At 36.3% G+C, this 25,005-nt stretch overlaps 1 protein-coding gene across 1 annotated transcript in view; it reads left to right on the forward strand.

Annotated features, from left to right (window-relative positions):
- The window catches only part of PLOD2 (procollagen-lysine,2-oxoglutarate 5-dioxygenase 2), a 107,426-nt gene that overhangs the window by 70,794 nt on the left and 11,627 nt on the right, over positions 1-25,005 (forward strand). Inside the window, 10 exon segments of the mRNA XM_036755999.1 lie at positions 5,281-5,382; positions 8,933-8,953; positions 8,955-9,036; positions 9,039-9,058; positions 10,395-10,419; positions 10,422-10,515; positions 12,650-12,686; positions 12,688-12,756; positions 18,944-19,068; positions 23,754-23,895. Coding sequence (XP_036611894.1) covers positions 5,281-5,382; positions 8,933-8,953; positions 8,955-9,036; positions 9,039-9,058; positions 10,395-10,419; positions 10,422-10,515; positions 12,650-12,686; positions 12,688-12,756; positions 18,944-19,068; positions 23,754-23,895 — 717 coding nt within the window.

The following is a 25,005-nucleotide window of genomic DNA, read 5'->3' on the forward strand; positions in this document are numbered from 1 at the left end:
TGATATTGGGTCACAAACTCTCACTGTTCTAGGTGACCCTTTAAGACCATGAGTTGCAAAGAAGTTGTATAGGTGAGGGAATTTTCACATTTAGGACTTTTATATATCAATGGAATCCTGTGTCCAGTTTATTCTTACTTCAAGTTTTTGTACCTTGACAGGATTTTCTAGTGGTGCCATTATTTTAGGAATGATCAGTATTCCCATACTCCTTCCCAATTCATCTTTTTTTAACCTTCTCTTAGGGTTTTCCCAATCTCCCAATTAAATCACAATAATTTATCAACTTATCTAACTTAAAATGACTTTAAAGACTATTTGTAATGCTTGAAGTAGCCCAGGATTTTGATGTGTCATTGGAGTTGCTCAGATCCAACCTAAATCCTTCATACCCAGGTTGTCATGGAGACCCCATTTCAATTCCTAGAGAGTCAATCTTGATCCTTACTTGAGATAATTATAACAATAACTCGCATTTCTAGACTACTGGCAAGTTTGCGAAGTAATTTTTAGTCATACCAACATTTTAGGGCTGTAGAAGAGTAATTGTCTTTGTATTATAGATGAAGAAACTGAGACCCACAAAGTTTAATCAACTTTCCCATACCTGGATAGATCCAGGATTTTAACTCATAGGTCTCCTGACTCCCAATCCTATACTCTTTCCATTGTGGAGAGGGAATCAAGAAAGGGGAATACTTAGATTTTCAGCAAGTGTTAGGAACTTTTGTATTTTCTATAAAATATTTGTGCTTAGATCTGGTAGTGTTTCTGGGAAATTGGGCCAATATTAACATTAGTTTAGTACTTTTTCTAACTATGACTCATTCTATCTTCTATTTAAAATTTTTAAAATATTTTATTGTTTTTTGCATCACATTCTTTTCCAAATATATTCCCTCCCCCCTCTACTCAGAGAGCCATTACTTGTTATAAGGATTTTCAAAAAAGAATTGGGAACAAAGCAGTTCAGAAAAAGTGAATACTACATTGACCATATCAGTTGTATATGAGATAATTCTCTACCTCTGCAGTTCAACAAGGGAGATACATTTTCTCATGTCTCTCTTGTAATGTCAAAATATCAAATTAACTATGACTACTATTTTTTGAGGTTCAATGATCAAATTCCTAGAAGGACATTCCATATTCCTTTATCCTAGGTTAATGAGGGGGAAAACAAACTGTTTTCTGTTTGGATGAATACTCCATTTTTACTGAGCAAGAGAATGTTTGTTTTGGTTTGAAAGGGGTATCAACATGCAAATTGTTTTCTTACTCTATGGTGAACTGGATCACTTTTAGTGGATATACTATTGTATTAAAAGTGAAAATTCTCTGCCTCCACTAAAGTTCCACTCCAGTGGTTTATTATGTGAGTGAGTGAGTGACTCTGCCTTCTAAGAGGCTCTCCCCATGGGCTCCACACTGTCATAGACGAAGGTCTAATCCTAATCTAGAAGGACTTTCAGTACAGCTTAAGTTCTGAAAGACTCATCAGAAGACTGACCAAGAGAGAAATAATTTTTTTTTCAGTTGCAGCAATTTATGCAAATAGATGATCTGGAAATGGAGGGGCTGTGACCTCAACTGTGAAGGCACAACTTTATAAATAAAGTCATGGATCCTTGGGCTAGGAGTGAATGACCACTAAAGAGAAGCTATTTTCTGTTTATGATAACTCGATGAAATATAACTGTCATTAAGAGCTGGTTTAGGTTCTTATGTAGTTTAAAAAAGCATAGTCCTGAATTAAATAAAACCTTTGTCTCTCTCAGTGGGATGATTTATTAGTAATTATAATGCCCCAGATTTTACAATTCTTTTTCTTCTGACAAGGTGAGGGTACACATATCTTAGCAGCATCTTTTTGAGATACTTGAAAATTTGGATGTGGCTTCCATACTTGTTTGTAAGGGACTTAAACTAATGGAATAGAGTGGAGCAAGTATGATTGCCATTGAAAGTGACATCACATTTGGAAAGTTCTTTGGGATTGTGAAAGATGGATGAAAACATCATTTCTGAGTAGAATGGGATTGCCCAGACCCACTGTTTAACTGCATAACCAGTTTTTAGTCATTTTAATAGCTGCCAGAAAAACTGTCTGAAAGTTTTTATGAAGAAAACAGATTTTATAGCAGAGGGAAAAAATCCTACTGTTTGAATTGCATCAAAGATCCAGGAAAGGGAGTGTTCCAAGCTGTAGATTATTTTATTCTAAATAATATTTGATTATTAAATTAAGGTAGAAAGCAAATTATTGTAAAATGAAGTATTAATTAAAAAATAAAGTCAGTGCCTTTGATCCTAATATTTTCTTAAAAGGATAATTAAATTATCACAGGAGTTCTGATGCTCTTAATTATTTAATATATGAATTAAGATTGACCCATGATGAATTTAGGGTAAAAAATTATCTCAAGTTTATGTTTGGAAGTTTGAGGCAAGTTTTTGAATTATTGCTGGAATTTAGTTGTTTTTTTTAAATTTTATTTACTTATCAAAGTTATTTTGAAAAAAAATGGTTAATGAAGGATGATATTTGTGAGTTTTCTAGGAGCCCAGTTTCAATCACCACTAAATGGAATTTATCAAGAGAACTCATAAACTGTGATTTAAAAAAAATACTGCTCTTCTTTGTAGGATAAGATTTCCCTCAGCTGTGGAACATTTATTTAATGAATGGGTGGTGGGTGTCAGGTATACTTTGACATCTGGCAGTGAAAACTATATCTTTTTTGTTGTAGTGGTTTACTTAAAGGACATCAGAGTGTTTCTGTAGATGGAAAATTATTTTTAGAAGCTTGACATTTCGCTAATGAATGTAATGACTGCTTATTTCTTATCTATCATAGGAGCCTAATTCTTGAATTCCCATTGTCCTTGTAGAAATGAGGAATGCATTATTCATTGCTGTCAGGCTTTTTTCCAAGGAATAACATCCAGTTATGTAGTTGGATGCTCATATGTATGAAGATGCCTATATATGGATATACAGCCATAAAGAATGTGTTTTGTATGCATCCACACACGTATACATACATATGAGTGTAACGATTGACTTTTATACAGTGGTTTAAAGTTTATAAAATACTCTGTTTACATTATCTCCTTTGAGATTGACCTCATGTTGACCTTGACCTATAGGTTTTACATTTATTATTATTCCCATTTTATGTCTAAAGAAACCAAGGCAAAGAGCTCATGGACCATTCCACCTTGGGACAGTTCTAATTAGTAGTTGTTATTTTGGTTTTCCTGACTTCAAGCCTCAGTGGGTTGTACAGATCTAGTTTCTTCAATGGATCTCGATATGGAAAAAAACTCAAGACTCTTTACCATCCTGGTGGCCTTTTCCTCGATACTCCCCTGTTGGTGCCCTTTTTTTTAAGCCAGGGTGCCCAGACTTGAACGTATTACTGCCAGTGAAGTCTGACAAGGGCAGAGTACTGGATAGAGTACAGACTAAACTTCTCTGTGTTCCTGGAATTGATGCTCTTCCTAATGTAGCCTAAGAATGCATTAGCCTTTTCTGGCTGACATATCACATTGCCAACTCATTGAACCTGCAATATGCTAAAATCTCCAAATGCTTTTCAGAACAACTGCTGTTTCTCCAGCTAATACCTGGGAAGCTGATTTTTTTTTTTGCACCAAAGTACAAGACTTGACCTTTTTCCTCATCGAATTTTTTTCTTCTTAGATTCAACCTAGTGCCCTAGCTTGTCAAGATCCTTTCAAATGTAGATGCTGACACTATATGTGTAAAGTAATTAGCTCCTCTGGGCCTCGATTTTTTCATCTGTAAAATGGGAGAGTGGTGTTAGATTAGATGACGTCAAGTTGGTTTTTTTTTTCCAGTTCTAAATCTATGATCCTATGATAAAATAAGCCACGAGAGGCAGTGTCATATGGTAGAAGGAGTTATGACTTAAAAATCAGAGGATCCAAGTTTAAATATCAGCAATCCTACTTCAATCACCAAACATTTAGTAAGTACTGGTTGTATGCCAGGTACCATGCTAGGGAGGCAGAGACAAAAATATGAAATAGTACTCAATCATAAAGAGCTTACATTCTCTATTTGCTATCTGAGTGACCCACAGATGATTTATTTTCCTTCTCTGACTTTGGTTTCCTCGTCTGTCAAATGAGGGGGCAGAGGTCCAAGGGTTCTTCTGTCTCTAAATCCTGTAATCCTAGGTGGAAGAAAAGAAGCTATGAGGAGACAAGCAGAGAAAGAACCCATCCCATTTCCCCTTGGTAATGCTTAAGAAGCTTAGGAGATTTTTTTTTGGAGGGGTGTGTTTTTTGTGTTTTTTGGCGATCCAACAATGAACCAACATGCGTTAAGCACCTACAGTATGCCAGGCATTGTACTGAGTATTAAAGACAAAAGTGAAGTAATTCCTCCTCTCTCGAAGCTTACATTCTATCTGGGGAAACAACATGAGCACATACAATATACAAAATAAATACAAAGTAAATATAAGATGATAGCAGGGAGGAAGTTTTAGCAATTGGGGGTATCAAGAAGGGCCTCGCTTAGGTGGTGCTTGAACTGAGACCTAAGAAGAACTAGGTATCATAAGTGACATCTGCTAGTCCTGCAGGCTCTCTGGCTCCCCAACAACCTGGTGAAAATAGGGTGTGCTTGGACAGGTGGTGCCAACTTAGCATTCGCTAAAGGTGTGATGAATTAGAAAATCCCCAATAGGATAATAACCTAGTACCCTGTAAAAAATGGAAACTCATGAAATTTTTGTCTCTGTCATACCTCTAAAAACATTCATCTTCCTTCAAAGTTCTTGCAACATGTGGCTGAAGAGCATTAGTCATATGGTATTCTTTTAGATCATATTTGCCCCTAAATCTGATGGTAAAAACCAGGCTGTCTTAAGTAGTCTTTTATTGGACCTTTGGGACTCGTTAACTGAATTAGGAACATTGTATGTCATCTCTCTCTAACTCCTACATTTCTCTCTTTTATCTTACTACTATGTTCCAGTAAATTATTTTATTGTTCTTTAAATGAAGAGGGAACACACTCCTATCTGTGATGACTTTTTTTTTGGCTCATCCACCTATATTTATCTTATTTTGTGCTGAAGTGAAAGTTTAGTACTCTAGATGGTATGAAAAGTAGTCAACTGGTTTTTTTTTAGGAATTCTTAAAAGGTATAAAACTGACTTTAAAAATAAGTGATTTGGGGTTGAGAGAAAATAGTTGGAAAATAGTTTTCCATTATTAAAAGGATTTTTTCTTTCATTTACTAGATTCAACTAAACTATTTTGGAAATTATATCCCTAATGCTTGGACACAGGAAAATGGATGTATTCTTTGTGATTTGGATGTCATTGACCTCTCAACTTTAGAAGTAAGTATAATGGTACATGTAATGTGCATATAAACTATGACTCATCATTGCTTACTGATATATTTGGAGGAAAACAATCAGTTGAATTATTTTTTATTCTTGTTTGTTGATGTGGTTGTTTCTTCTGTTGCTGCTGTTGTTCCTACAGACCTGTGAGTTCATCACTGTTGAGGCTTTAGAGTGGAGAAATTCCCTCCATCATTACTAAACCGATAATTTTAGAGAGTTGCTTGTGGTCCTAAGGAGTTATATGATTTGCATACAGTATGTATCAGATGCAGAGCTTGGACCCAAGTCTTCTTAAACTCAAAAGTCAGCCCCCTATTCTCTATGCTGGCCTACTTCTCTAATAAGGTGGATGTCAAAACATCAAATGTAATCTTTTAAATAGAGCTGATAGGTGAGAGACTGAGTTTCTGGGTAAATTAAAATTAGTTATATTGACTATGTCTAAAAAGTATTCAACAAAAACTGGCTCATTGTCCCCATGGTAGCCAAAGACTGAATCTCTTGAACCTTTGATATTTATAAAGTCTTTTGAAAAAGGGGTGAAAAATCTACTGAAGGTGAAAATCAACTCTAATTGGTCAACAAGAGATTGCATAATATAATGGGAGGTATACTATATATTAAAATGAGGGTCTTGGGTTTGGTGTCTTGGATCACCAAAATCTTTACTTAAGGAGATTTATCACTTCTCCATATCACCTACATGACAAAAGACAGAATCAACACTTCCCAGACCTGTCTGAGCAAACAAGTTGTGTTTGTCCTTCATTTTCGAGGAGGACCATGACATCAGGGAAATGATGACATGACTTGCAGTTGACTTTAGTTTGAATGAGGGAGGGCTGTGCGGTCACCAGCCTCACTTTCTCCTCCAGAGCCATCTGGGTCCAGTGGCCTGATATTCACCAAGACAGCTGGAGATGACCCAGGATACAGTGGAAGACCCTGGCCCTTTTAGGCTCAGGCCTTTTCATGTACTCACTTAGAGTGAAGTAATGCCCATTCAGTGGATAGGCCTCTGAATAAGAATGCACCCATTAGATTAAAATTAGAATTCCTTTAGCTGTCTGATTAGACCTTGACCAGGGTAAATCTTTTAAGAGAGACTTCTTCCTACACTGGTTGATTTCTGAATGAGGAAGTTGAAAAGGGGAAAAAAAAAGAAAAAAAACAAACCCTCAGTCCTGATTCAATAAATAGTTTTTCACATTTCACATTTCATTTTTCACATAGGTTTTCTAACTTTAAATATGCCAGTTTCTTGTAGGTCTAGCTATTCTTTCCATCTGAGTTACTTCACAAGTTTGGCTGAAATACCCAAGCTCCAACATGAGCTTGGCTGTTTGCTTCGAGTTAATAAATACTATGTTAGTTAGCTGTCAATTTGGTCATACTTATTAAGGAGAAAAAAGGTGTAAAAAACACTTAGGACCATTTTTTAAATCAAATGTTTTTAGTTTGTAGATTTTCAGAAGTATTTTCCCTATGGACTTTAGTTACCTTTATTTTTCAGCCAATATTTCAAATGAATAGGCAACCTTCTAGAAATAGTGATTGTTTATTCATAGTTTTTTTCTTCAGACCTAATACTGTTGTGATCCAGAGAAGTGAAGAGTTTCAAGATATAATATAGCAACGTTTTGCTTCAAGCAAATCCCTTTGATGACTTGGAAGAGTACCAACTTCCATGGGGAGTATATGGTAGAAAGAGTATAAAGTCATGGAAATTTACAGGAATGCAGTTCTACAAACTGCTGGCCTCATCAGTTAGGAATTATGCAAGAGAAAAAAAAACTCAAATAAAGTCAGGATTCCAAGAGTAAATAATTTGTATTCTTACCGATACCTAAAGGTGGATGTAAAAAAAATAAGTTGTTCACATTTAAGAGCTACTGAACAGGGCCGTGTTTTATTTGAAAATAAGACATTTTGGCCAGCTTCTTAAACAACAAATTGAGTGTTCCTACCCAGAAAGAATGCCAGAATATTTCTGGATAGAGGTATGATGAAGAGATGTTTTAAAATGATATTTTTTGCAGAACTTAATGTTCTACCCTTATAAAAGAGAGCTACTTCTCCTACTTGTTTCATCACCATTTATTTTAACTGTCTCAGATAGGAATTAAAAATAAAGTTGTTTCCTTTCTACTTTATCCAGATGAAAACCCCTTGATTCTTAAAACAACTGTAGTCTCAGAACAGTTTAAAAATAGCGTTGGCAAATCAAAGTAACAAGCAATATTAAATCATTAAAATCTTCATCTCAAAGTTAATATAACTAGTTGGTAGAGTATAGAGTATATAGAGTCCTGGATTTGGAGTCAAGAAGGCCTGACTTCTAATGCAGCTTCAGATATTTCCTAGCTGTGTGACTCTGAGCAAATCACTTAACCTCGGTCTGCCTGCCTTTCCTCATCTGTAAAATGGGGATAATGAGAGCACCTACTTCCTAGTATTATCACAAGGATAAAATAAGATAATATTTGTAAAGGTCTTTGCAAATCTTTAAATACTATATAAATACTAGCAAATTTATATGATGATTATTATTTTTAGTATTGTTGTCATTATCAACTAAATTCAATATTTAAAATAACTATTTAGGGTAATTGTATGTGTTTAGCCTCCTAGTCTACTTTGAAGATTATCCTTGGGAATTGTTTTGCCTCCCTGTAATCTCTTTCAGATTTAAAGCTCTTAGGGATAAGTATCCATCTCTCTGTCTCTTTCTCTCTGTCTGTCTCTGTCTCTTTCTCTCATGAGTATGTGTATATTTGTGTACACAAATGTGTATATATATGTGTACACACATGTGTATGTGTGTGTTCATACCACACTAAATAGATGGATTTATTATGACTTGAATATTCTAGTCATCTTTAAATAATGTGGCCAGTTTAATTACAAAGATTGCCCTGACAACCCTAAATGTGTTAGGCACACACACTCAGAGGAGCTTAGTAACTGCACCAATATGGTTCCGTCAGCAGCAGGAAGTAGCATCATGTCCCAAAGCCTTGGTTCCAATCCCAGCACTCCTACTTTATATCTGTGTGATCTTAGGCAAGCCACTTGCCTTCCTCAGGCCTATCTTTCTTCACCTAAACAAGGGGTTGAAATTGAACGGTCTCTGATTCCTTTAATTTTCAACATTTTACAATCTAAGTTTCTGATGTTTAAACGGAAGGTTTTTACTTTAAACAATACATCTGTATAATACAAATAATGTGATATCCCCTCACCATCCCTACCTCCCCCCCCTTTTATTGGTATAGAGGGGAAATTTAAGGGTTATGCAAACATCTAACATAGCTGGAAACCACTCTGAAAAAATCCAAGACCAAATAAACCTTATGCTGATTCCATGCTTTGTAGAGTCATGCACAGTGAAAATATGTTGTGTGTGTGTATTTTTTTCTTGTCAACTTCCTTTCTTATTTGTTTAATAGGCTGAAGGGCATCATTTCCCTATCTACAAACCTAGAATTAGCCCAAGTTGGAGCCTACTTGAATAAAGGTACATTTCACTGCCTTTTTCTAGGACTATCCAAGGGTGACAGTTTGGTATTTTCATTGAGCAGCCAACTCCTTTCCTACCTCGATTTCTAGACCTGTTGTTGACACTGGATTACCCCAAAGAAGCTCTCAATTCTTCATTCATAACAGTGTAAGTATTTGGATGGTGAGTTATATGGTGGAGGGCGAGGGCTGGGCAGTCCTCAGAAGGATGGATAGTCAGTAATAGCTTATACACAAGAAATGATGCTTTAAAATCACCAAGATAGTCAGGGGGGAAAATGAGACTTCTTACTCTGGGAAGGCAGAGACTAAGTAATAACATAAAAAAATGTAAATCTATGATGGACCTGGATAGGGCGAAGTTGGATAAATCAATAGAATCCTGGAAAATTAGAACTAAAGAAGACGCCTGAAGTTTGAAAAAGAATTTCAGGATGCAAGGACTAGTAACTTCTGAAACTCATTATATCCAGATTGTGGAAAAAAAAATTGCCTGGAAAAAAATTCATTGGTTAGTTGCCGTTTTACAAGTAATACAGCTATTCATGAGTTGAAAAGAGTCTTGGATATTAGGACTAACATTCTTGTTGACATCTCTGAAGGAAAACATCCTGCATCCAAAAAGTTCCTCAGTGTCTTTGTTAGAGAGAGGATACATGGCGGAAGGAACCATTAGCCTGGCCTAATGTGGAATTTATTATGTTGTTAAAATTTATTTTCTTTTGTCTGTGGAACTGTGGATAAAAATACAATATATGATCCCATCTCTTCAGGATTTACAAGGGAAACACACTACTAATATATTTTTTTAAAGATCTGGGATATCCTCTTTACAAAAGACATGATAATTCCAATCATGACCGAGTTGATTAAGAGATCTTTTTTTGATGACACACTTTAAACAACTCCCATGTTTCAATTAAACTGGTAATAATGTCCACTAACACAGTTGGTGATAATCAAATGTTGCAGGCAATCTCTGTGCTTATCATCAAAATATAAGTGATAAAATGTCTATTTTTATGTGGATATGAATAGAAAAAAGCAATATATTGCCTCAAAGTATCATGAGGATAATGGTATTATGTGTGTTTTGTATTTTCAGCTTTTTAGATCTTTTGTAGTATGTTTCTGGAATTCCAGAATGTCTTCTAGAACACAACATTGAAGGCATTTTTTCTTCTTTTGACTTATTGAGCTTATGGTCCAAATCTTTATATCTGAGGAAAGTCTCTGTGTATATAATTGGAAGTTTTTAAATGGTGTCTTTTTAAATAATGCTAAAATGCATATTTCACAGTACACACCTGTTACATTTGAACAATAGTAAATGCAATATTTACTAAATGAACTCATTTTGTTATGACAATCCTTTGCAACGCATGGCGTGTTGCTTAAATAGCATTTCAAAATATGTTCACCTCCCCTCACCTCTCTTCTTTGCTTTCATTTCTTTAATTGTGAATTTTATTAATATGTTACAGGAGGTCTATCATGAAAAAGCCATCAAGGATTTTGGGAAAAAGCTAAAGATGTGATCAAGAATATAAAAAATTGTTGGTCCAGAGGAAAATCTAAGTCAGCAGAAGCCAGAAATATGGGGATGTATGTTTTGCAATTTTAAAATTTATTTATACAAAAAGAGTAACCAAAGAACTTAGAGAAAATAATGATTTTTTTACAGAAAATAAATATTAACAGTTCTGTTCAGCCCTGAGTCCTATAGGCCATATGGTAATAGTTTAGAAGGCTATGGATATATGCTAAATTTGTGGGGGGTTTTGTTTCTGACTAGGTTAGATTAACCTGTTTAAGCAAGCCATCATATTTATTTCCTTGAAGACCCTAAAAATAAATGTGCAGATTTGAATGAGCATAGAAAACTGGTATGGCAGTGATTTAATTGTAGAGTATACTAGGCAAAAATTGTATGTGTGCTAACAGTAAAAAATAGATATAACTACACAGACACAAACATGGAGTAGTAATTCCTTCCTTACCTGGAGTTCACTTAGCCTAGAACTTCAACTTTCTAGACTAAAGACAGTAACCCAATAAAAAGCACTTTATTTTTTGAGCAGCTCCAAGTGTTCAGGTATCCTAAAGTTAATACACATATAACTCAAAGGAAATCTGCTTTATATCTCTGATAACAATATTTTACATTTTACATACGTTTGTTGCACCCTTTGTTGCCTGGTTTGTAAGCCTTAGCAGATGAGCAACAACAAATTACCACAGAGGGAAGGACAGGAGCAGGAGGTATTACACATGCTAGAAGCCTCTAGAAGGAACACCTGGAAGTCTATCAATGAGGAAGGAGACTGAAAATCTTAATAAAGCTTGTACAAGAATGCAGAGCACTGGAGGATAGGACCAGGGAGTCTAGTAACAAACGGTCTTCTCCATTTCAATAAGGTTCTGAAGCTTCATTTGTAAAATACAAGAATTATATTCCTAATGATGATCCCGAATTGTTGTAGTCGATATATTCTGCTAAGTGTCTTAGGAAGATTTTTACGTGGGAAATTGTCCAAATTTGAAAAAAAAAGGTTTTGGACATTTAAAGGAATTAATTATAATTACATGGGGAAAAAAAAGAAACACCTTAATCTCTACTTAGGTAGTACTGTATGTATGTGTATATATGTATACGTGTGTGCATATATGTGCGTGTACATACATAATACACGCATACATATACACATATATAATATCCACAAAAATAATTTTTGTAAGGTTACAGTTATACAGTTAAAAAAACAAAAACCAAACAAAATTACAAAAGCATTTTGGTTCATAAAACAAATTGTTCAAAAAGAGCAAATTTTCGTCTATTAATGAGTTATATAATGTATTTTAATCACGGTCAGAGTTAAGTGCAGAACTAACGTGACATTCAAACAGGACATATATATGACATAATAATAACAATAATGCTGTTGTTCTGTCATGTCCAACTCTTGGTTACCCCATTTGGGATTTTCTTGGCAAAGATACTGGAGTGGTTAGCCATTCCCTTCTCCAGCATATTTTACAGATGAGGAAAGTGAGGCAAACAGGGTTGAGTGACTTGCCCAGGGTCACACAACTAGTAAGTGTATCTGAGGCCAGATTTGAACTGAGGAAGATGCATCTTCCTGATTCCAGGCCTAGCACTCTAGGCACTATGGCGCCATCTAGTTGCCCCAATAACAATAATATCTAGCATTTAGATAATACTTTAAAGTCTGAAAAAAAAGCCAACAAAGTATTATTATGAATATACTCGTCATTCAGAAATGGTTAAGTTTGTATCTGCAGCTAGGTCCTGCAGTGGTTAGAGAATGGGAATTGGAGTCAGGAAGACATTAGTTCCAATACTGCTTTGGACATTTACTAACAGTGTGACTCCGGGCGAGTAACTTAAAATGGAGATCATAATAGCACCTGTCTCCTTAGTTGTTGTGGGCTAACATGTAAAGCACTTTTCATCCTCTAAGCCCCACATAAATGCTACATATCATCAATTAGTGGCAAGGACAGAGTATACGGTCTATAAAATCAATAACAAGCATTCTTAGAGTTGGTGTTTCTTTCGAATTTTCATGGGCCATCTCAGATCAGCTTAAAAAGTGAAGAGCACTTTGTGGAAAGCTAATTATACTTATGGGTATTATCCTGAAGCTTTTTTATACAGAAATGATTAACTGTCCCATGGCAGTTCTAAAACTGACTCTGATATTTTTGTTTGTTTCAGGGATCTCTGTCGTCAAGATGACAAGTGTGATTATTACTCTTAGCCTTGATGCAGATGTTGTTCTGACCAATCCAAAGACTTTGAAGATATTGATAGAGCAAAACAGGTACTCAGTAAGATCTGCTGGGACCCCTATTCAAAGGTCATCCTCACGTAGAGTTCTCTTTGAGATTTAAAACCATATACCACGTGCTAATCAGTGTATTTAGTTCAACAGATATTTATCAAATGATTAATATTTGCAAGGCACTATGCGAGGTGTTGCAGAGTTAGGTATAGTATCGACACTTCACAGAGAGCTTAGAGTCCAATGGAGAATGTGTATACAAATAATTAAGATCTAAGTATGATAAATTTGAAGAAAGTGTGAACGCACTCCACTTGTGGAAAGGGTTATTATATCAGGGAAACTTCACAAAGGAAATTCAAATTGAAACTTAAAATAAGGCAAGGATTTTAACAGGTAGAGTGATATAGAGGGAATAGATTTCAGTCTCTGCATTTAGGCTAAAGGGTACAAAGCGCAATCCGGGCACAAGTGAGCTTGGCTAGTTGAATCCTTGGTATTTCCAGTAAGGAATTGATTTAAATTTGGCAGGTTGAGAGCCCACAGCTAGTATTTTGAGGGTACACATCCATCTGATGCAGTTACTGGCTCCAAGCCATGTCCAAAGCCATGTTGGCCATAGAGGCAACAAATCAATCAACAACACTGAAGTGCCTACTATGTGCCAGGCATTGTGATAGGCTCTGAGAATACAAAGAAAGTCAACTAATTAATAAAGCTTGATTATGATACATAATCTCAGAACCTAAAGGCAACAAATCAGCCATATTATTGAGATGCCTTGAGGAATTTGACTATTTGTATAGGGTATTTATTTGCCTTTGCACAATTAATCTCATGCAGATATTAACCAAGGTTGATATTTTCTTTTTGTTTTTTAATATTTTCCTGACATTTAGAAAATTTACTTATATAGTTACCTTGGTAAGTACTTGATCAGCTTAACGTACCAGTATTTATTGAGGGCCTCTTTTGAGATTAGCAGTTTTTATGCGTTGTGAAGCTCTTTGTAAACCTTAAAACACTAAATACATGCTGGCTTTTAAATTATTGTTATTATTTGTTTAGTTATTTGTTTGATTAGGTATGTTACGTTTTATGTTTGTTTATCTAGGTATCTGGGTGATGCAATAGTGGATATAGAGTTGGGCCTGGAGTCAGGAATCCTAGGTGTGTGACCCTGGGCAAGTCACTTAACCACTATCTGCCTCAGTTTCCTCATTTATAAAAGGGAGATGATAATAGATTGCCTATCTCACAGAGTTGTTTGATAATATTTGTAAAGCACTTAGCATAGCGCCTTGGCATATGGTGAGTCCTTCTGTTCTGGTCTGTATAAAATATCTGAACATGACTATTTTTGTAAAGGATAAATTTTTAGTCTTGCTAGTTGGTAGACCATTGCTGAAAATAATTTTAATAAGTGGAGCCCAATGAATCAGAGAGATCAGTTGTTTGGCCAGTTGCTATTTACATTTATAGTTATATCTTATATATGCATAGATGGCATACTTATCAAATATGCAAGGTTCAAAAGCTGAGAGAATAGCTAACACGTCAGATTAATTCTGGATACCAAAAGATCTTTATAAGCTCAAATATGCAGGTTGACTGGAATAAAATGGAATTTGATAGGGATAAATGTAAAGTCTTACAACAAGTTTCAAAAAATCAACTTCACAAACAGCAGATACAAGAAAAATGGCTAGATCACCATTCATATGAAAAAAAAAGGCTTGGGATATTTAGTGGATTGCAAGTTCCCTGAATAAGCAGTGATATAGCAGCCAGAAAAAGCTAATGGCCCATTCAACTACATTAGAGAAATACAATGTCCAGACTGAGAGAAGTAGGACACCATGGTTTGAGTACCTTGGTAGTATTGTATTTAATTCAGTTTTATGCAGGACATTGATAATATACACAACATCCACAAGAGGGCAACCAGGATGGTGCAATGGCTTAGGGTCATGAAGACCACTGGAGCACTCAGAATTTATAGTCTGGAGGAAAGATAATTGTGTGGGACGTGACAGTTCTCTTTAGTTTATTTGAAGGCTGTCATGTGGAAGACAATTAAATTTGTTTGCTTGGCCTCAGAGGGCCATTTGAAAGAAACTAGAGAGAGACAGATTTAGGTCTGATGTCAAGAGAACCTTCTTGCAATATCTCTAATTAGAGCTCTCCAGAAAGATTGTGATGCCTCAGGAGGTAGTCATTTTCTTTTTACAATAAGTCTTCAAGTGAGTGATTGGATGTAGATTTTTCCTGTGATTTCTCCCAAATCTGAAATTCTATAGTTTTTGTGAACAAAATTTTGGGGTGAATGCATCTTTAGTTAATTACTCATTCAAAAAAATTTGTTTAGTACTTAGTATGTAGAAGGCATCGTGCTAAGCCCTAAAGGAGATGCAGAGATAAATACAACCGGCCCCTGTTTCTCAATGAGCCCAGATCCTTTTTCAGATGAAAATTTGTCTAGTCATTCCTTCTCTATCTTGTATCATTCATTCAATAAACATTTAGTTAATACCTATTATCTATAAGGTAGTTAGATAGATAGATAGATAGATAGACTGACAGATTAATAGACTGACAGATGGATAGACAGATGGGTGGAGAATTTATTAAACACAGTGTATCAGGTGCTGTCTAACAAGCAGGCAAGTCATTTTTTGCCCTTAAGGAGCTAACATTCTAATGGATGGGGGGAGTGTACGACAATACATAAAGAGGAGCTGGAAATGGGAGGGTATACCAGTGGCATGGAGGTGGCCATGGAGTACTGTTGTGGCCTTGGCCCCAGCTAGATAAGTCTAAAACTAACTGTCAGAGCCAGGGGGACACAGGGTAAAGCTGAACAGTTGCAATAGGGAAGAGGAAGAGATGGTGGTAAAGGAGCTACAAAGATGAAGAATCTTACAAATAGGAAATATGAGGCATTTATAGCAATAAATATAATGCAAAGTCCAGCTTGATAATTGCCTAAGAGAGCAGAATTTCATGAGAGTTTAGTGATGGAGGAAATCGCTTCTGGCTTCATAGAATTCATGGGGTAAGTGGCATTTGAATGGGTCTTGGAGTGTGGATAGGATTTCAATAGTAGAAAATAGTGTGTTGGTGGGGGGTGAGAATTACAATCTAGGCAAAGGGAATACCTGAACAAAATCATGATATAGGATTTGTTCAACAAAAAAGGCATGAGCTAGATAGATTTAGGGACTGTGAGGCAAAGAAGAAAAAAGTAGATTGTGGAAAGCCTTCACTGACACAATAAGGAACGTGGCCCTAATATAACAGGCAGTGTGGGAACCACACATATAGTGTTGGAGCATGAGGTTGGCAAATATGGTACTGGGTATTTACGATCTTTATTGGATAAAAATGATTCTAGGTAGAGATCAGTAAGTTAGGAGACCACTGCAAAAATCCAACCCCACCCCCCAAATAAAACCCAAATGATAGACCTGGCAAAATGACAATTTAAGCTATAGTGATGTTAGCAGAGAAAAGGAGTCGTCTATGTGAAAGGTGAATTGATAGGATTTGTCAGCAACTGGTTGGAGGAAGAAGAGAGGGGTAAAAAAAAGTGAAACACTTCAATAGATATCTGATCTCATCAATCCAGCATTCAATCTAATTGAGACATCAGCCATGCCCAAAATTATATGCGGAATTTGTTTCTGATTTATTTAATGATGGCCATTGGTAAAGCACACTGTTATCAACTTAGGAAACCTGAGTAAGGCAACTATATTAATAAATAGCTTTATTTTTACTCCTATTTTAAAAGTTACTCTTTAGTTTTATTGGTGTTATTCTTTTAAATTAATGTAATTATGTTTGCATAGATAGTTTTTGATCTACAAAACCCCATTATTTAATTTGTCCTCTCCTGCCCAAACTAGTTATTCCGATGTTTATTGTCTTAACCACTTCTTTTGGGAGAAGAAAAAACAGGTTGCCTGCCAACAGAAAAATCTATTGAAATGCCTCTAGATATTTATTTTTACAATTGGGCAGTCTTTTTATTTGATGAAGCAGGTTTGTCTAAGAATTGGAAAGTTGAATGCTCCTTTACAAGGATGAGTTTTGAATTACAAGGAGTTTTATTCTACTCTGCAGCTAATGACTTTTTTTTACATTGGGAATTTTTCAAAGACCATGCTAAGGTGGTTAATGCTTTTTAAATCTGTTTGAGAATCAGATGTGGTTTTTGAAAGCTGGAGAGAATTTATAATTTAGATTCTGTTCCCTAACCAAAGAAAGATTTGACTAATTTGTGATTATTCCCTTTTAATTCATCTGCAATAGCTGCAGACAGTGTAGGTTTCCATCATCAATTGTTATTTCTTGTAAATTCTGCTGTTTGGAAATCAGATAGTTACATTACTTCCTTAACAAAGGCTCCTTGTACCTTTGGCCTTAGTCACTTACATGCATGACTGAGAAACCCTGGAAATAGAGCTGTGTGTCAAATGAACTTCCATAAAGGAGTATGCTCTGCTCAACCGAAGTGGAGAACAAACTGAGCTCAGGTTGGGAGGGTCCTAATCAGTTTGGGAAAGATACTAATCCCACACCCACACAATGGAAGTATTATTCAGAAACTGTATTTCCGAGAGGGGGGATTTCCCTTCTTGTACCACAAACAGCTTTCAAAAACAAAGTTGGGATTTCTTCTTTCCTTCATTGGGGTTAAATGACCTGCCCAAGGTCACATAGCTACTAAGTGTCTGAGACCACATTTGAATTGAGGTCCTCCTGACTCCTGGGCCAGCGCTCCACCCACTGCACTACCTAGCTGCCCCATTTCTCTTCCTTTCTAAGCCAGACTTCTGGGCCTCCATATTGATGGGAAGAGCTTATTTTTCATGTGCCTGATATTTGTGTGGGGAAGATATACAACTGACATTTCCTTGCCATTATTCTCCCTCGAAGTGGTTTGTATTGGGCAGAGTTAGAGAAGTAGTACAAGGCCACAAATCAAACCTGTGGTCATTTCTTGCCTCTTGTTATCTGATTCATGGAAAGGCTATAGAACTTCTTTTGCATTTAAGAGATTCAGGAGATTGCTTAATTTAAGCTTTAGGTAGTTTAAATAACCCAGATCTTCACATTGGTTTCTGGAATGCCCACCTTCCTCATTACTGCCTCTTTGTTGCCTTAGCTTCAAATTTCACCTCATGCGGGAGGCCTTTGTTATCCTCCTTCACCCAGAGGCTAGTGCCTAACCCTCTGAGGTTTCCCCCCATCTATTATAAATGTATCTCATCTATACATGTTTTCTCCTTCATCAGAATGTGAGCTCTTTGAGATTAGGGACTGTTTTAGCCTTTCTCCATATGCTCAGGACTTCACAGAGGACCTGGCACATAAGAAAGACTTGTTATGCTTCTTTATTAAGTGACTGACATTTTGAGATCCTAAAGAAATGCTACATGTTTGTGCACAGAGACCTGCTTCTAAGGAACTGGAATCTTGGCTCAGATTAGCCTCTCTGAGCGTCTACCTCATTATGGTGTGGCAAGGATCATGAGTTCACCAAGGCTATGCCTGTGGAACACTAGTTAAGTCAAATGAACAAGCACTTTTTATGCATCTACTATGTGCCAGGCATTCTGCTAAGCTTTTTTTATAGATGGAAAAATTTCAAGCATGGCCTGCCATTGGTTTCTATGGCTAATTTTAGAGATTTGCCAATAGAAATTGTCCATTAAGCAATAAATTTTGTTGGATGCAGCAGCTTATGAAGAAAAGTCATGAAGGCAGAGATGGTTTGTAATTGTACTAGTAGAAGGAGTTTATTCTCATGAAATAACTGCTCTTTTGACATGCTGAAATAAAAGCAGACCAGATAAATGTACATTAATGTGCATGAAGTATGAGAAAATTGAAATAGTGCTGGATATAGAACCAAAGATCCTGGGTTTAAATCATACCTCTGCTATTGACCACTACATGTATAAACTAGATAAGTCTTTCAATGTCTCTGGTCCTCAGTTATCTCTTTTGCGAAATGAACAGGTTAAACGGGATGACCTGGAAGGTTCCTTCCATCTTGAAATCAATGATGACGGCCAAATCTTCAAGGAACATACCTTGTACTTTAAGAAATGCAGCCTGTACAGAATTATGTACTCACAAATATATACAAGCTAGATTTTAAATATTGTTGTTTTAAAAAATTAAATGTTACATTAACTTTTTCTTTTCCCCCTCTCCAGAAAATCATTGCCCCTCTTGTAACTCGGCATGGAAAGCTGTGGTCCAACTTCTGGGGAGCACTAAGTCCTGATGGATATTATGCTCGATCAGAAGATTATGTAGACATTGTGCAAGGCGGCAGAGTGTAAGTTGAATCATTTAATTATTAACATTAAATACAAAATCATAGGATCTTCATATAAGAATTGTTATTAATCACAAAATGTTTCAAAAAATTTTCATATTTTATGGACAAATGGAAAACTTCTGACCTTCTGGGAGCTCCTATACACCACTGCTGAATACGGCCTTTTCACTGGTCTTCTTAATGTTGTTTTTCTAAATTATTCCAGCTCAGAATTTTGTTTGAAAAAAAAATAATGAATAGCTTCGAATAGACGTCATAAAACTTTTTGGCTGGTATTTCACATAGCGCATGAAAAGTTCTGTATTTTAAAATGCTATATAAACAGAATTTTCTCAGTTAATTTTCTGAGATGTAGACAAGGGATCTAAGATTGATAAGGGTTTCTGATAGGAAATGGCAATAGTCATAGCTCATGTGCATATGTTGATGTAAGTTTTGCAAAGTGCTTTATGTATCTTCTCCTTTTGGATTCTCACAACAGTTCTGTAGAGTAAGGTCTACTATTATTCCTCTTTGACATTTGAGAAAATAGAGGCTCAGAAAAGTTAAGTGATTTGCTCAGGGTCACGCAACTACTAAGTGACTAAGATGGAATTTGAACTCAGCTCTTTTCTAACTACAAATCAAGAGAGAGAGAGAGAGAGAGAGGAGAGAGAGACAGCGAGAGAGAGAGAGAGGAGAGAGAGAGAGAGAGAGAGAGAGAGAGAGAGGAAGAGAGAGAGAGAGAGAGAGAGAGAGAGAGAGAGAGGAAGAGAGAGAGAGAGAGAGATTTATTGGAAATATGTAAAATAGTTTGCTTAAACAGCTAAATTCCTCAAACTTTAATGGGGATAGGGACTGTGATTTTATTGGTTAGCTGTGATTCAGCAAGCTGTGATTGCATTGGTTAAAGGGAACTCTTTCCACCAATGCAGATGGACACTTTTTTCTGCAGTTTGTATTCTTAGAGAATTGCCTAGAGCGCTGAGAGGTTCAGTGACTCCCAGGCCATAACTGTTGCAGGCAGAACTTGAAGAAAGGTCTTGCTGTTTCTAGGGACAGTTCTCTATCTACCATGCCAGGCTTATGTATAATGAATAATAGTGATAATGATAGTAGTGATGACAACTCACATTTGTATAGTGAGTACTTTCATATTTGAATTTCTAGGTATAAGAAGTTAGATCCTTACAATGTAAATATGATTGATGATTCATTTAAATAGTTTAGAAAATTTGTTTCCCATGTGTTTTTCTTCTCAGAAGAATTTACATACTAAGCTCTTTTTTTTTTGCTTTTTGCTTTATAAACTTTTATTTAGTGTGAATACATATCCATTTGCCGATAAGGAAATAAATGGATAAAATTCAATTAACTACCTGAATTCTCACAATCATTTCAGCCCTACTTAGAGAGAGAAGCACAAAATTCCACAATTACAAAGAAATTCATATTTTGTGGGGTTTTTTCCCCTGTACAGTAGAATAGTTAAAAATCACAGGATCCTGGGTTTAAAGGTAGGCAGCTAGGTGGTGCAGTGGATAGAGCACCCAGGATGGAGTCAGGAAAACACATCTTCCTGAGTTCAAATCTGGCCTCAGACACTTATTTTGACCCTGGGCAATCCACTTAACACTATTTGCCTCAATTTCCTTATCTGTAAGATGAGCTCTCCAGTGTCTTTCACAAGAAAATCCCAAATGTGGTGATGAAGGGTTGGCACAACTGAAAATGAGTGAACCACAAAAGGTTTAAAGGTAGAGGTCATCTTATCCACTGCCCTCATTTTGCAGCTGAGCAAACTGAAGAAGTAGTTGTGAAATTCTTAGGAGGTTAAAGGACTTGCCCGAAGGCACACTGGTAATGAATGGCAATACTAGGATTCAAACCCAGGTCTTTTGACTTTGAATCCAGAGTTCTTTCTGTGGTGTCATGTTGCCTCTTCTTTATGTGTTTTTCCTTCTCTCAGTGTAGAAAAGGTTTACACTGAAATACATATAAGTGTTATTAAAAATACTTTTGAAAGTTGTTCCTGGAAAGCCGTCAGGTACCACCAGTGTAATGTGAAGATTCCACTTCATTATAATATTAAGTAATCTTTTGTTGACACTTGTATTGCTTTTATAAGCTGCAGCCTGATATGAGCAGTGGGTAGCAGCAGGGTTAGAAGTTCATAGCTGTAGGAACCTAGAGCAGAGAGTTCCAATTTGCATTTAAATTATTCTAGGCCCCAGCTCTGTTTGTTTTATTTTGTCTTTGTTCCTTGATGCAGTGACATAAAACTTTTTGATAAATGGCCTTGATATAATTAATAAAAATAATATTTCATATCTAAAATCCACATTGGCAAAGTCTTAGCATAACAAAGATATCATGGTGTCAATTCATCAGTTTTATTAAAATTGAATTATCACGTATTGTTACAATGATTAATTTTTCTGAATCCAGTTGTGAGATTTTAAAAGATATGTTGTGAGGGTTTTTTTAATGTATAATTCCTTTGCCTCCAGAAAGCCCTAATCCTTCAGTCAGAATGTATATGTCTTTCTTTTTAATACTGTTATACACGTATAGGTTTAGTTAATGGGCTAGTATTAGATAAAACAATATTGAGCAAGGAATCAATTGATTACAATACTGTTATAATTGGAAAATCCATTCTTTCACAACCAGCATTTGGACTATAAAATCTTAGAAGGGCCCTTTTCTGGAGACCTGAGAATGGTCCCATCTGAACTAGGAAAAATTTCATGGATACCCTTAACAGACCTGAAGACTGGAGATCTGATATCTTTGAGTCATTGTTATGACCCAGCATATTTGTGGAAGCTATTGGAATATTAGAATGTGTATGTGCTGAAAAAAAAAGAGTGGGAAGGCAGAGAAACCTTTTCCTCCCTAAAGATTAGAGAATTAATCTCTAATTTATGATCTAGCTAGAGACAACTCTCCTGAGTTTATACAGAGTTTGAAAAAAAAATCCTTTGTTGACAGTGGGGAAAGTACACTCCATCTCAAAAGAATGGAAAGCAAAGGAAAAAATACAGAGAGCTTTCTGTCAAGCTGCAAAAGGCAGAGGGTGAGGAAATACAGCTGGATGTTGGGGATTTGGGAACCAGCCCCTGGCCCCCTCCTCACCTCTTTTTAAAAGGCTGGAGGGATGGGATGACCAATGGTACAGTGACTTTGAACTTGAAGAAGTTGGGCTAAAAGTTTGGTTAATATCGTGTTTTGTGATTTCTTTGAATTCTAGAAGTATTACAATAGTTAACTTCTTACTCTCTATTTTGCAAACAAGGCTGTTACTGACAGGTTAAGGGCCCTGGCGCTTTCCATTAAATTGTTTCTTTCATATTTAAGTACCCAAGGAAAGGATAAACTAAACTGGGATGCCATTCAGTAGAGCCTGGCTTTGGATTTGACCTTAATTATGCATATTAACGGTGTTATTGGAAAACAACTATGGTAGGGTATACCTGGGGCTAATTATACATATTTTTTTCAATTCAGTTAAATTCAACAAAAATATTAAATGACTGTTATAAGATACTATGCTAGATGTTGGAGCTGTAAAATTGAAAAAAAAAATGACATATTTCTTGCCCACAAGAGGTTTAAGTCATGTAGTTATATTAAGGAGTAGGGCTTTAAACACACACATAAACATATATATATGTATATTTATATCTTTTATATTATATATATTTTATAGAGAGAGAGGCAGTTGGTTGCCTCAGTGGATAGAGCTGCAGGCCTAGTGAGGAAGACGTGAATTCAAATCTGGCCTCAGACACTTTACTGGCCATGTCACCTTGGGCATGTCACTTAACCCTGTTTGCTTCAACTTCCTCATCTGTCAAACTGAAATTCTAAATGCACAGGAGAGGTTAGACAGAAAGGCGTGAAAGACTCCAAGAAGTGGATTCACTTCCAGCTGAGGAAAGTCAGAGAAGGCTTTGGGGAGAAAAAGACATCTGAAATGAACCTCGGGAAAGTGAAACTCTTCCGTTCTTGTTCTCTAAAGCATGAGTCACAACCTTTTGGAGACAGAGGCTTTCCTATCCTTGTATTTCACTCAATCGGTCCAAACATGGAGTGAGCTAGAAAGAACAGCAGAAAACAATGCATATTAAATTCTCTGTCATTACAAATGCTAACCCTGGGGTGGGGTGAGCTTGCTATATGGCATGGCTCATGCCTTCTGCCCAGAGAATGCCTCACATACTTGCTGAAAAACACATTCTCTTCCATAGCCTGTTTCAGTGTGCATACTTTTAAGGGATAAGCGAGGTATGTTATTTATTCAAGCTGTCAGGCAGGAATTCCAAACTGGAATTTCTCCAAGAGGCCTACAATTGCTATTGTTTTTTTTTAACTTATTGTAAAATATCAGTGAGTATTTTATGGGGTCTTTTGGGTGATATGGTGGAAGCAAGGATTGATTCTGAAGTCCAAGAACTAGATTCAAACGCTAATCTCCAAAACTCAGTGACCTAGAGAGTAAGTCACAGCTTCTCCATGCCTCAGTCTCTTTATCTACACATTGAAGCTGGAGGCTTCTGAAGTTTCTGCTCTGATTCTAGGATTCTAGTGACCTTATTTACACATGAAAGCTGTGATGTTATCAGTACAAATAGATGAAATACATCCTGGAATGTTTTGCATTTGTGATCTTAAAGAATGTCTCCTGTTTACTTTCATAGAGGGGTATGGAATATCCCATACATGGCTAATGTGTACTTGATTAAAGGGCAGACTCTCCGATCCGAGATGAATGAAAGGAACTATTTTGTCCGTGATAAATTGGACCCTGATATGGCCCTTTGCCGAAATGCAAGGGAAATGGTAAGGTGCCCAATGGCAGTTAGCTTTATTCTCTCTTGGCTCTTGTTGTTGTCATGTTTGAATTGTATGTATGTCTTTCTACTTATGAGTACTAGCCAATTTTTTTGAAATACCTTTCTAGAAAAACAGAATGATTTTGGCAGATTACTTTTTAAGGATAAAATTTTTCTCTTTCAATCCCAAAGAGAAAAATAATAGAAATGGGTTGGAGTAATTTATCACTAATAGTTACAGGGCAGAAAGTTTCAAATTATCTAATTCCTTGAACTTGCTATCATATCTCTGGCCTCCATGCCTGTCCACAGGTTATCCTCTATCCCTGGAATATGCTCCCTTCTTATCTCTGCCCCTTAGAATCTTCAGTTTTTCTTGAGGTTTAACTCAGGTGCCACCCTCTACTGCAAGCCTTGTCTCTGTTCCTTTTGGGTCGTTAGTGCCTTCTGCCTCCTCAAATTATCCTGTGCTTATTAAAGTGTGCAGAAACTGTGTCCCCTAGAAGAATGTCCGTTCCTTGAAAGCAGGGATTGTTTTTTTTGTTTGCCTTTGTGTCACTGGCACCTACCACCAGTGCTCTTGGGCATAGTTGGAATTTCACAAATGCTTGTTGGATTGGCTTTATGAGTGTCCTATATCTGAATGCACAGTCAAGACCCTGTTACTGGGGCCACGGCCAATGGCCACCATAACGAATGAGTGAGTCTTGCCTTATTATTGTGCTCCTGACATCATCATCATCCCCACTGACAGTTTCACAGCCATTGAAAGTTTGCACATCTCATTTAATTCTCATAATAGCCATGTAAAATAAATATTTCAGTATATCTATGGTAGTATTATTATCCTGATTTCTAGAGATGCAGATGGAGTCAAAAGGAGTTGAGTGGTTTTCTCAGGGCCACACAGCCAGTGAGCTTCGAAAGTTGGTTTCAAATCTAGGTTTCTCGTGGTTCAGAAACCATCCTTCTTTCCACCCAGAGGTGTCACATTTGTCACCAGTGACAAATTTAAACTCCCCATTGCCATTGAGCTGGATTAAAACGTAATTGGAAAATGTTTAAGCAAATAAATAAGGATACAACATAGATAATGTTAATTTATGTTTTTTTTTAA

Source organism: Trichosurus vulpecula, chromosome 4 (genome assembly GCF_011100635.1).
Source record: "Trichosurus vulpecula isolate mTriVul1 chromosome 4, mTriVul1.pri, whole genome shotgun sequence".
NCBI classification, from domain to species: Eukaryota; Metazoa; Chordata; class Mammalia; order Diprotodontia; family Phalangeridae; genus Trichosurus; species Trichosurus vulpecula.